The sequence below is a fragment of the Sinocyclocheilus rhinocerous genome, unplaced genomic scaffold (assembly GCF_001515625.1).
Source record: "Sinocyclocheilus rhinocerous isolate Xijiao unplaced genomic scaffold, SAMN03320098_v1.1 scaffold72, whole genome shotgun sequence".
NCBI classification, from domain to species: Eukaryota; Metazoa; Chordata; class Actinopteri; order Cypriniformes; family Cyprinidae; genus Sinocyclocheilus; species Sinocyclocheilus rhinocerous.
Genome location: NW_015628351.1, coordinates 4,074,867 through 4,087,080, shown reverse-complemented (window position 1 = coordinate 4,087,080; position 12,214 = coordinate 4,074,867). Strand labels below are relative to the sequence as shown.

The window sequence follows — 12,214 nt, the reverse complement described above, 5'->3', positions numbered from 1 at the left end:
CAAGTATAAACAGCAACAGTATCCTAATATGTTTTATCTAAAACTATGGCAAACGTTTTTCTAATTTTTGGATAATTACTACATGTCATTTTTAAGACCATGCATTAATTAATTGGCCACTTTTTTTGAATGTGTACTTTAAAACATTAAAAATTAGTTTTAAGTGAACTGCAACAAAAAGGTGTTTACAAAAGTGAAACACTTAGAAAGTAATTGTACAGTAAGATTAAACATTTAAACATTTTACAGAGAAGTCTCTCTGCTCACCAAGGCTGCATTTATTATAAAATACAGTAAAAACAGCAATATTGTTAAAAAAATTACATTATAAAACGGATAGTTCCGGTCCTTGTTTCTGATTGGTTGAGCCGCATTCTAAGCTGTTGTAAATTACTCTACAAACATACACCTTTGTTTACTTTGTGTGTTGCTTTAATTGGCCACTTTTTTTGAATGTGTACTTTAAAACATTAAAAATTAGTTTTAAGTGAACTGCAACAAAAAGGTGTTTACAAAAGTGAAACACTTAGAAAGTAATTGTACAGTAAGATTAAACATTTAAACATTTTACAGAGAAGTCTCTCATGCTCACCAAGGCTGCATTTATTATAAAATACAGTAAAAACAGCAATATTGTTTAAAAAATTACATTATAAAACGGATAGTTCCGGTCCTTGTTTCTGATTGGTTGAGCCGCATTCTAAGCTGTTGTAAATTACTCTACAAACATACACCTTTGTTTACTTTGTGTGTTGCTCGGCAACTACTTTGTTGCAACCACAACTGTTTCTGAGGAACTACATTGTTTGGTGGAAGAATACTGTTTTTATTAATGTCATTACACTTTGCTTCGCGTCGTAACAACGCCCCTTAGCTGTTATAAATTCACTTTATAAAATGCATAGTTCCGGTCCTTGATTCTGATTGGCTGAGCCATGTTCAAAGCTGTTGTATATTACTCTATAAACATACACCTTTGTTTACGTTTGTGTGTTGCTCGGCAACCACTTTGTTGCAACCACAACTGACTGTTGCAACCGCTTCGCGTCGTGCCTAACAACGCCCCTTAGCTGTTATAAATTCACTGTAAACCACGGCTTCTTGGGGCTTATTGCTTTAATTTAGAATGTTTGCTATTTTAATATATTTTAAAATGTAATTTATTTCTGTCAAAGCTGAAATCAGCAGCCATTACTCCAGTTTTCAGCATCACATAAGAAATCATTCTTCCGAAAACATTCTAATGTGCTGTGACTTGCTGCTCAAGAAACATTTCTTATTATTATCAAGGATGAAAACAGTTGTGCTGCTTAATATTTTTGCTGAAACTGTGATGCATTTTAAAGGATTCTTTAATGAACAGAAGGTTCAAAACAAAAGAACATCATTTATTTGAAATTGAAATCCTGTCTTTACTGTTACTTTTGATCACTTGAATGAATCATTGCTGAACAAAAGTACTATTTTATTTATAAATACTATTTTATTTTTACTGACACCAAACTTTTGAACGGTGGCGTTTATTTTAATGTATACATGCATATTTCAATCAAAATCTTTATCTTGAATAAAAATGCCTATGATAATTGTCAACAGCCTATTAACAAAGTCAATAAAAACACTAGCAGCGATTAAACACAACAGCAAAGCTCTTACATCATGTTCTGGAGCTGTTGCTGCTGTTGTTTGCTCCTCCTGTGCTGCAGGAGTTTTCTCCTCACGGCTAGTCTGCTCTCTGGAAGGCCTGACGCTCCCTCCTGGACCGGTGGGCTTGGGATAGGAGGCAGGACATTGTGCCTCCTCAAACCACCCACCTGGGACTTCAATGCACCTGCCGAGGTCGGCATTTCAGCGACTAAAAGAAAATACGATATTTGTTCCGTTTGGCATATATTAGGCTACTGTGTTTAAGAATTCTGGCGCATCCGCATACTCCAAAACAAAGTACTGTATTGAATCCTAAATTACAAATAATTATGGAAACCTAAATTACAAATAAGTATGTAAAGTGAGTGATTAGGCATTTTACCGTTTATAGTAGCTTTGACGCGTCATTCATACTCCTAACGGTATTTTTGCTCTGAGCTCCAAACTGATACAAGTTTGTTGCATTTGTGGAATTTCCGTCAACACATTGGTTGCCATGGATGCACAATCTATCAGAGAACGCATGTTAGGACGGTCAGTAAGATATCTCTTAAAGGAATACTTCATTCCTAAATAAATAAAAAGAAGAAAAATATAAGTAATAATTAACTCCAAACCTGTATGATTTTCTTTATTTTGTGTATTGCAAACGTGTAAGCTTGTCAGTTCAGAGCACCGACATTTTAAACAAAATGACAGACTCATTCATCATTTAGCTTTTTTATTAAGGAAAAATACGCAATAAAAGTACTGTGAACTGTGAGTTAGGCTGTCAGTTTCCAAAATTCTGACGAACTTTTGTGTTTTACAGAAGAAAGAAAGTCAAGCGACTTTGGAACCAGGCATGAGGGTGAGTGAACAATGACATTTTTAATTTTAATTAAATTTATGCATTTAGCAGACGCTTTTATCTCATATTTTATATTAAATATAATATGTAATATTTTTAAATATTATATTTTTAAGATGATGTCAACAAGGGTTTAAAACGTTAGAATAACGATAAATCCAAGTTATTTCATCTTTAAAGAACGCCAAAGCCCTTAATATTTTGTCTATATATTTTATCAGTTTGTTTTAATATATATTTATTTTATTTTTTATAATCAGTGCTTCTCATTTCTTGTTAAATGTACTACAGTATAATAAACTTATTTTAAAATGTATTTTTAATAGGTTTTCAATTTGCTACTTGTAATATTTTTTAAATGTATTTTTGAACCTTTAGGGGAAAAAAATGCGTTTTATATTTTGTTTGAGGGGGACACCTACATTTTATTTAGAGGCCCAAAGTGAGAAAAAATATTTGGTGCAGTTGTTGTTATTTACATGGCCAAAAAGTAAGACAAAATCCTGATAGCTTGTAATATAAATCACCAAGATCTTTATAACAGTATAGCAGACTACTTAAAATGCATATAAACATCAGTTGTGACTCTATAAAGTATCTTCCAATAATATGTCTTACTGAGATGATATTTAAATGCTTAGTTTTAATATCAAAGCTCTGAAGTTTTAAATGTGGGGGAGAAATGTATGTGCTTCTTTTTGTTATACCTTGACAATATAATAGCATACTTATTTGCATGTTCTAATGTGGACATCAGTAATTAGCAAGGATAATGATTGATGGTGCGGAACAAAGTATGCATTCATGACCAAACTCATGAAACGTGAAACAAAAGCCAATGTTGATTTTATGAACACCACAAGAGGGCAACATTTCCCCAACATCATTACAACAGGGCGTTCACAATCCAATGCACATGGTGTGATTAATGTAGTACTGCTAGATGCCCCCTAGTTTAATTACCTTCAGAGCGATCCTACTTTGTCTGTCTGGGTGTGAACAGTCTGGGTGTGATTCATTTGCAGCCACAGTGGTCCAGTAAACGTCCTTCGCCTGAAAATGACTCCTCATGTAAGCAAAATCATAACAAAGCCAGTCTGAGAGAACAAGACTGTCTGGGTGGTTCCAAATCAGAGGTGCCAGTTTGCAAGAACATTTATACAAACTACATTCTGGCCTCAGCATAGTTTCGTACGGCTCCTCAAATGTTAGTAGTTCATCCTTTGTAGTTTATAAATTTGAATAAAATACATTCTGCATTTTCTGCAATATTGGTCTGTTTGACAAAGAAAGCTTTTATTTTATGATTTTATTTCTACCATTATGAGTGAAAGCAGCGCCACACATTGTGAACATTTGTCTACATTGCATTTCACGACATTAAAATAGGTCTGTCTAACCCAGTGAAGATGACTGACAGTTGTCACTCTGCTCATCAATCACACTGTAAGCACATTCAAGACAAGGGCCAAATGACCCACTTGGCTCACTAAAACCACTCTGCTGGTATTTAGGCAGTATACATTTAGATAACACAATGTTGCCCATAAATGTAGAAGTTTTTCTATAGTTGTATATTAAAATGCACAAATCGTTTCTTGCTTTTTTAAAACATGCCATACCACAAAAGCCAATGAGGTCCAGGTTGTTTTGAACCCCAATGACTTTAATATGGAAAAAACATCTGAAACGATTAAAAATATCTTCTTTTGTGTTTCACAGAGAAAAATAAAACCATACAGGTTTGGAATGACATGAAGGGTGAGTAAAAATAATAATTTTGGGGTGTATTATACCTTTAAGATTGTTATGCAATGCACCAGTGTTATTTTAGTATCACTGAAATACTATTATAATTTTTGATAATATTTCGAATGAGATTTTAGTACATTTTCATTTTAATTATAGTTAAGGTTTTTGTTTTATTTTAGCACTTAAACTAAATGAAAGTGAGAAAATGGTTTATGAACCAACAAATTTCACTCAGAAATACTATTAAATATCACAAACAATTACAAAGAAATGGCAAGTAACACACTGAATTAAAAATGAAATGAAAACAGTGTTTTCTTGCAAAATTCATTTTTTACAGTGTAGCTGAAATTAAATTAAGTTCATTTTTAATATTTTATTTTAGTTCATGTTTATTTTATTTAAAAATAATGCATTTTTTTTATGGTTTTAGTTTTAGTTAATAATAACCCTGCTATGCACGATGGACATTGAAAGGTTTAGTAGGTTTCTAGTGTTTGATTAATTTTGGTTATCAAAGCTCTCAGTGTAAATCTAGGTCAGTTGTCACAGCCTTTAATTGTGCTTCAACACAAATTCACACTCTCCACTAATTTCTAGCCATGCCAGATATGCAGTGCTTATGAAACTAGGCTCCTGGGACGGGAGTTGAAATGCATAAACCCTTTGCTTGAGGTCAGCCGGCAGCTACTGTATGTTTGTATCAGAGAGAGGGTGCAGAAGAGAGAAAAACGATAGGGGAGGGGTAGAGGAGCGTGGGGGGAGAGAAAGGCTGCAAGAATGAAGGCTGTGAGGCGAATGACGCACGATTATCTCCCCCCTGCCCGTTGATTGGCTGCGCGGGCCGCCCTTCAGAGAGCCCAGGTTTAAGGATGTGCGTTCAGAGCAGATTATGAAGCAGACCTCATCTCTGGCAGTCTCGTCAGATTGTCTCAATGGCTAAACACAAGCTTTTCCTGTTTTTTTCTCTGTTACTGTGTGTGTTTATCTCTCTGTCCCCTCCCTTCGATCAAGTGCCTGCGATCCTGGACAGGAGGTAAGAGCTGCGCTTTCAGCTCTAGCGTGGGGAGGGGGAATGGGGCAGTGATGCTGTGCAGCTGATGCACTGTCTTAGTCTTTTACAGTGGGCAAGAGATAGCAAGAAAATGCGCTTTATTAGGAAAATGGTGAAAGAGCATTCGTGGAACTCAGGAATTAATTTGACGTGTGTGGGCTCTAGATTCAGAGCATGTTGTGGTTCTGCTGCAGTTTTTCTTCGCTGTAACTATAAGACATGCAAACATGGCTATGACAATGGGACAGCAGGCAGACCCCATCCAGTGTCTGTAGGAGTCAGTTTACAGATGCTACTCCAAGAAACAGAAGAAAGAAGTGAGATCGTGATGGCACTGGCTATATGAGCATCTCTGAGTACATTAAATAATCAGTTTATTGTTCTCTTTTGCAGTTGCTGAATATCTTTACTCATATCAGAGCTGGAGTAGCATAAATATTTAGTTGAATTTAGATTTATTTACAAAATCAGAGGTAACATCTGATATTACTGCATGAGAACAAGCAGGAATAATAAAAGCAGCCATTAATATATGTTATTACATTTATAAATGTTAAAATTCTGCAAAGTTTCACAAAAAAATACAAATGTGAAATTTCACAAATTACTTTAAACCTATTTTTTGTGCTATTAATCTATTAGCTACATTCTGTAAATTTTAAATAAGGTTTGAAAAATGTCTACTCTATATGGTAAGTTTTAGATAAACATCAGCAAACTTATTTAAAAATATTAATTACAATTAATTATTTAAAATATGACTTTATTTATTATTAAAATATTTTTAACTGTTATTTTAAAATAATATATTAACAATATATTATTAACTTATTTTTGTATGAGTATTGTTAACTGTTGGAAATAAATAATTTTTAAGTTGAGTTGATCAAAGAAACAAAGCTATATTTAGAAGTAAGTGGTTATTTTTCTGCTATCTGTTACTTGCTAGAATTTCTCAGTTATCCATGCCTTTTATATATGATATTATATGATAGAGATCAAGATGTCTTCCTTTAGTTCTGCATAAACTGCAGCTATGGTAAACAACCTACCAACTTGCCCATCTCTCCCTAGATAGATCTAAAGCTTAGGATTCATAGGGATAAGAACAGCATTGCTGGCTGTTGAAACATTGGGGATCTTGTTAGTCCAGAAATGTGTTTTAGGAGTAAAAAGTGTTGAGTGGTTTACAACCCTCCCCAAGTTTCTCAGCAGACCAAAACAGACACAAATGGCAGCCAGCGGAATTAAACCAAAGGCTACAATATTATTGTCCTTAAAAAAGACAAATCTATTTTAAAACATTGTTGTGTTTGTAGAGTACTGTGCTAGTGTATGCTAGTGTACTGTGCTAATCTGTATGCTAAACCTATAATCTATATATGCAAAAGATGATATTGAGCTCTGACAGCGGCAGTGAGGTGAAGACATAGTGTGAGCGCTGCTTTTCATTACATAAATGCTCAAATTTAGATTTATTTACAAAATCAGAGGTAACATCTGATATTACTGCATGAGAACAAGCAGGAATAATAAAAGCAGCCATTAATATATGTTATTACATTTATAAATGTTAAAATTCTGCAAAGTTTCACAAAAAAATACAAATGTGAAATTTCACAAATTACTTTAAACCTATTTTTTGTGCTATTAATCTATTAGCTACATTCTGTAAATTTTAAATAAGGTTTGAAAAATGTCTACTCTATATGGTAAGTTTTAGATAAACATCAGCAAACTTATTTAAAAATATTAATTACAATTAATTATTTAAAATATGACTTTATTTATTATTAAAATATTTTTAACTGTTATTTTAAAATAATATATTAACAATATATTATTAACTTATTTTTGTATGAGTATTGTTAACTGTTGGAAATAAATAATTTTTAAGTTGAGTTGATCAAAGAAACAAAGCTATATTTAGAAGTAAGTGGTTATTTTTCTGCTATCTGTTACTTGCTAGAATTTCTCAGTTATCCATGCCTTTTATATATGATATTATATGATAGAGATCAAGATGTCTTCCTTTAGTTCTGCATAAACTGCAGCTATGGTAAACAACCTACCAACTTGCCCATCTCTCCCTAGATAGATCTAAAGCTTAGGATTCATAGGGATAAGAACAGCATTGCTGGCTGTTGAAACATTGGGGATCTTGTTAGTCCAGAAATGTGTTTTAGGAGTAAAAAGTGTTGAGTGGTTTACAACCCTCCCCAAGTTTCTCAGCAGACCAAAACAGACACAAATGGCAGCCAGCGGAATTAAACCAAAGGCTACAATATTATTGTCCTTAAAAAAGACAAATCTATTTTAAAACATTGTTGTGTTTGTAGAGTACTGTGCTAGTGTATGCTAGTGTACTGTGCTAATCTGTATGCTAAACCTATAATCTATATATGCAAAAGATGATATTGAGCTCTGACAGCGGCAGTGAGGTGAAGACATAGTGTGAGCGCTGCTTTTCATTACATAAATGCTCAATTCAGCACTTAGGCTACTGTGTCCAGCCATAACCAATGACAGCAGCGCAGTTCTCAGCTGCTGACCTCGGTAAACTGGCATTAGAACAAAGGCGAGAGTCACTCCTCGTGCACACACACTCCTCAGCAGGGCTCTGAAGACCAGATTTGCTGTGCTTACACTGTTTCTAGTTTAGAATTTTTAGCAGAACTACCCGGAAAGAAGAAGAAACTGTACAAATGTAGTTCTAAAGGTCTTGATATGTCATTTTTATATGTCATTTGGGTGCTTACATTGTTTTTGGTCCTAATTTTTGAGCACAACTATGCAGAAAGAAGAAACCACAGTACAAATGTAGTTCTAGAGCTACTAATATATATGATTTGTATATGTCATTTCCATTTTTTGACTTTATTTTTTTAGCAAAACTAGCCAGAGAGAAGAAAAACTGTACAAATGTAATTCTAAAGCTCTTCATATGTCATTTTTTTTAGATTTTCACACCTGCATTTGTATTCGTGTTGTCACCTTGATTGGATTATAGCGGTTTTATGACTCAATATGCTACGTCGTTGTTGATTCAGTGCTCATATCGCGCTTAGGAACTGAATGAACTTAAATGCTCCATGTGGTAATCTGTTTGTTTTCCCCACAAGTCTGATGTTTTGCTGTTTTTTAATCTCTTACATGATCACAAAGCTCTAAGCATTAATTCCAGTGTAGTAGAGGTGGGTGGGGTGACCAAACTGGTGTGGTACATAAGAGATGAACCTAAAGAGAGGAAACCAGGGTCATCTGATGCTCTCATTCGCACTCACACACCCTACTGACTTTACTGCAGGTGAACAGGCTTTAATGTAGGCCCAGTTCTGGACGTCAACACATTCACACAGCAGGAAACCTTCTCCCAGATAGTCCGGCAGATTCTTAATAAGATTTTAGGAGATCATTCGCCAAGCTCATTATCTCTGTGATTAGACGTATAAACGGTTCATCTAAGGATAATCCAGCAAGTTCAAGCGTGAGGGATGAGGTGTCACGAGATAAATATACATGTGCGTACATATACGCAAGGTGCCATTAAGTCTTTTTTAGCCCCCACTTTGTTGATGGACTCAAGGTGCTAAGCACGTGAGAATCATGACATTCGACTAAATGTCTTGTCTTCTCTTGAGACGCTAATCTGGACTGAAGATGTCAGACTTGTGGTCATGCATCACTGCTGCATCAAGCTGAGTGGATCTATGGGAAATCTGTCTTAGACGTTGATAAGCAGGCCACAGCCTGACACAAAGAGATCAACCCCCTTTTTGTTTTGCTTTGTTTTTCCATTACAGCTCGGAGGTCCCACCATATCAAGCTGTGAGAATTAGAACAGGTCAGTATCTATTACTTGAATCCTTTTTGGGTTGCTTGCATTATTTGTTCAACTTTCCAGCGTCTTTAAATGTGGTAATATAATTTCTGCTGGATTATTTTTGTTAACTTTGTGCATTCTTGTGTTTATCTATTTATCTGCGATACGTTAAACATTGTGTGAGACGCCAAGTTGAATGAAACAGTTTTGTGCTACATTTCAGTAGATAAGACTTTTTCAATAAACATACAGTTTAGACACTATATTTTAAGTTAATTATTTTTGCTCCACCTACAAAAATGCTTCGAAACGAAGCCACAGCAGAATCAAACATTGCATGTCTCCAGATAACAGACAGCAGTAGAGTTTGTTCCTAAAAGTGTTTTGAACAAATCGGTTGAGTGAGCAATTCAATGACTCACTCACAAAAAACTGTATTTTTTAATGAATCAGTTGCCTGAAAATGACTAAATGAATCACTAATAATAATGATTCAAATAATAATGATTTAACTTGAAAAACTGAAAAATCCCCACCACCAATCAAACTGATACTAACTGTTGTATCATGGCAGATTAAAAATGAGGTTTTATTTAAAAGCTAATGCAAATAGAATATTATGTAATTCTCAGATTGAATTATACAATATTCTATTGTGGTTACATCGCATATTGTACTGATTGTAACAAGAGTTTTATCTCTTAGATTTTTATTTGTCTTATTGAATTTCACTTTCATACCGCAGAAATGAAAGCTGTTTTTCCTAGTATATTCACTTTGCGTGCTAAGTAAAGCAGCGATTTACTGTGCTGAAATAACTCACCAAGCCATCTCCCCCATTGTCCTATTTCAACATTTTGTGATGCAGATGGAGAACATGTTGAGAGTCCAAGTGCCTCACACGAGGAGAGTTACTCGCCTGCAGCTGAAAATCCACTCAGAAGAATACTGCAGGTATTGCATTTTCCCTGATAGTCAATGTGACCTTGGCTTCCATAAGCAACATCTCTGCCTTAATTCACCCAGCATCCTACAAGACTCACGACACAGTGATGGTTTAAAAAATAATGTATCATGAGGAAAAAAACATTTGTGGGCCAGAGAATGTCTGTCATATCTGCTGTCTGAACCCTGAGTGTTTTCTTCTGTAAAACCCATCAATAATGCACTTGTTCCATACATTGTTGCTCAGTTTTTCCTGTTATCATTTTCAAACAGCCTTTTGGATGGCATCTGCATGCCCAGCCCAGAACCAAGCGGAAGTTACTACAGTCTACCAGCTCGGGACCCTATTCCCCACTGACTGTAGCTTACAACGGCAAGAGATGCATCCTTTTCAAAGCGAAGAGACTGGCTATTCGATACAGAAACAACACTTTCCTGGACCTCACAGAGAGGGTATTTGGACCCAATGCACAAGTAGACACCAAAGGCTCTGTTTGTACAAAGGAGAAGGCCACGTATGTAAAACTTCTTCTTGCCATAGATTCAGTATCATATATTTCAGTTGTCTGGTGCCTAAAACTAAAAAAGCAAGTGTTTTGTTAAATATAGTATTATTTATTTACTAGTTAGAATATTAGTTTTAAGTTAGTGAATATATATTTGTAGATTTTGTATTTTGGACAGTGGCCTCAAAAATATGTGGACAATTAGCAATTATGTTATATATTAAAATATATTTTTGTTATGTAACAAGGTATTTAAAAAAATATTGAACCAAGTGGCATTTATTTAAGAGAAACATTTCACAAAATAATTTCATTTTGATTTCAACAAAAAAATAATAAAGTAATAAATAATAAAACAGTAGCTTTATTGTTTAAAATAAAAAAAGTATTTGGATACTCAGTTCCATATTTTTAAAATAAATTAATAGTTTTATTATACAAGGATGCATTAAATTGATCAAAAGTGACAATAAAGACCTTTATAATGTTACAAAATACTACATTTCAAACAAATGCAGTTCTTTTGAACTTTCTATTCATCAAACAATCCTGACAAAATGGTAACACATTACCACAAAAATATTACATCAAAATATTAATATAGTATGACTGTTTTCAAAGTTAAAATGACATTTTAATAATTAAAAGTTATTTTTATTGTAATATTATTCATGATATTACTGTTTTACTGTTGATCAAATAAATGCAGCCTTGGTGAGCATAAGAAACTTCTTTCAAAAAATATAAAAAGAATTTTGAATTTGGCGGTTTACTCTACGTATGTATATATTCACAGATACAGTTTTGTTTTGTAGTTGTACTGATGACAGTCTTACATTTTTATAGGCTATCTTTGCATTTGGGTGATGTGGAAGACATCAGGGGACTTGTCATCAGGTAAACACTCTTTTTCTTCTCCTATATTTGCTTGCGCAAAACCTCACGGGCTGAGAATTACATTCACTTGTTAATTACTTCCTCTTGTCTGTTTTCTGAAGGCTTCAGATGTCCAACACATATTATGAATCAGTAGGCCAGAACTGGTTCACTCTGGACAGTGTTCACATCCACTACAACTGGACTCATGAGGCCACATTCAATGCTACGGAGGTCTATGCCCCTGCCACCTATTCTTACCACTGCCAGCATGTCAGCAGCTTACAGAAATATGACACCCTACTGGTGCCCAGCTCCCACACTGACAGCTCGGCAAACTGGCACATCACTTTCACAGATTTTCAGGTAGCTGCCACAAAATGTGCTTGAGAGTTATCAGAAGTTTACTGAAGTTCAGTATTGCTGAGAGTTTTTACTGACATATTTGAAAATTACTTTGAATTTATTTATAGTAAATTCTCAAAAAACAAAACAAAACTAAAGTTCTGCATTGGCATCTATGGTTCCATGAAAAACCATCACTGGAATCAAAAATGGTTCTTCTATGGCATCGTAAATACCCCCTTTTGGAAACTTTATTTTGGGCTGTTCACATGGCACAAAAAAAAAACTGAAAAAATAAATAAATAAATAAAAAAAACAGCGAGATGTGTTGAAAAAGTCAGATTGTCCTTTCAGTGTAAGGACTCTCAATCTTACAACCCAGAAACCCAAAAATGGAATTACATGGAATTATTATT

The 12,214-nt window shown here is 34.4% G+C and overlaps 2 protein-coding genes across 2 annotated transcripts in view; one reads left to right on the top strand and one right to left on the bottom strand.

Moving 5' to 3' along the window:
* The window catches only part of dnah12 (dynein, axonemal, heavy chain 12), a 28,670-nt gene extending 26,575 nt beyond the window's left edge, over positions 1–2,095 (bottom strand). The window contains exons 1-2 of the mRNA XM_016549187.1: positions 2,030–2,095; positions 1,657–1,855 (exon numbers count right to left, since the gene is read on the bottom strand). Coding sequence (XP_016404673.1) covers positions 1,657–1,847 — 191 coding nt within the window. The 5' untranslated portion in view covers positions 1,848–1,855; positions 2,030–2,095. The remainder of the gene's footprint in view (positions 1–1,656; positions 1,856–2,029) is intronic.
* Positions 2,096–5,106: 3,011 nt separating this feature from the next.
* The window catches only part of atp6ap1lb (ATPase H+ transporting accessory protein 1 like b), a 9,821-nt gene continuing 2,713 nt past the window's right edge, over positions 5,107–12,214 (top strand). Inside the window, exons 1-6 of the mRNA XM_016549186.1 lie at positions 5,107–5,285; positions 9,107–9,147; positions 9,995–10,080; positions 10,345–10,586; positions 11,424–11,474; positions 11,576–11,819. Of these exons, the coding sequence (XP_016404672.1) occupies positions 5,185–5,285; positions 9,107–9,147; positions 9,995–10,080; positions 10,345–10,586; positions 11,424–11,474; positions 11,576–11,819 (765 nt within the window). The 5' untranslated portion in view covers positions 5,107–5,184. The remainder of the gene's footprint in view (positions 5,286–9,106; positions 9,148–9,994; positions 10,081–10,344; positions 10,587–11,423; positions 11,475–11,575; positions 11,820–12,214) is intronic.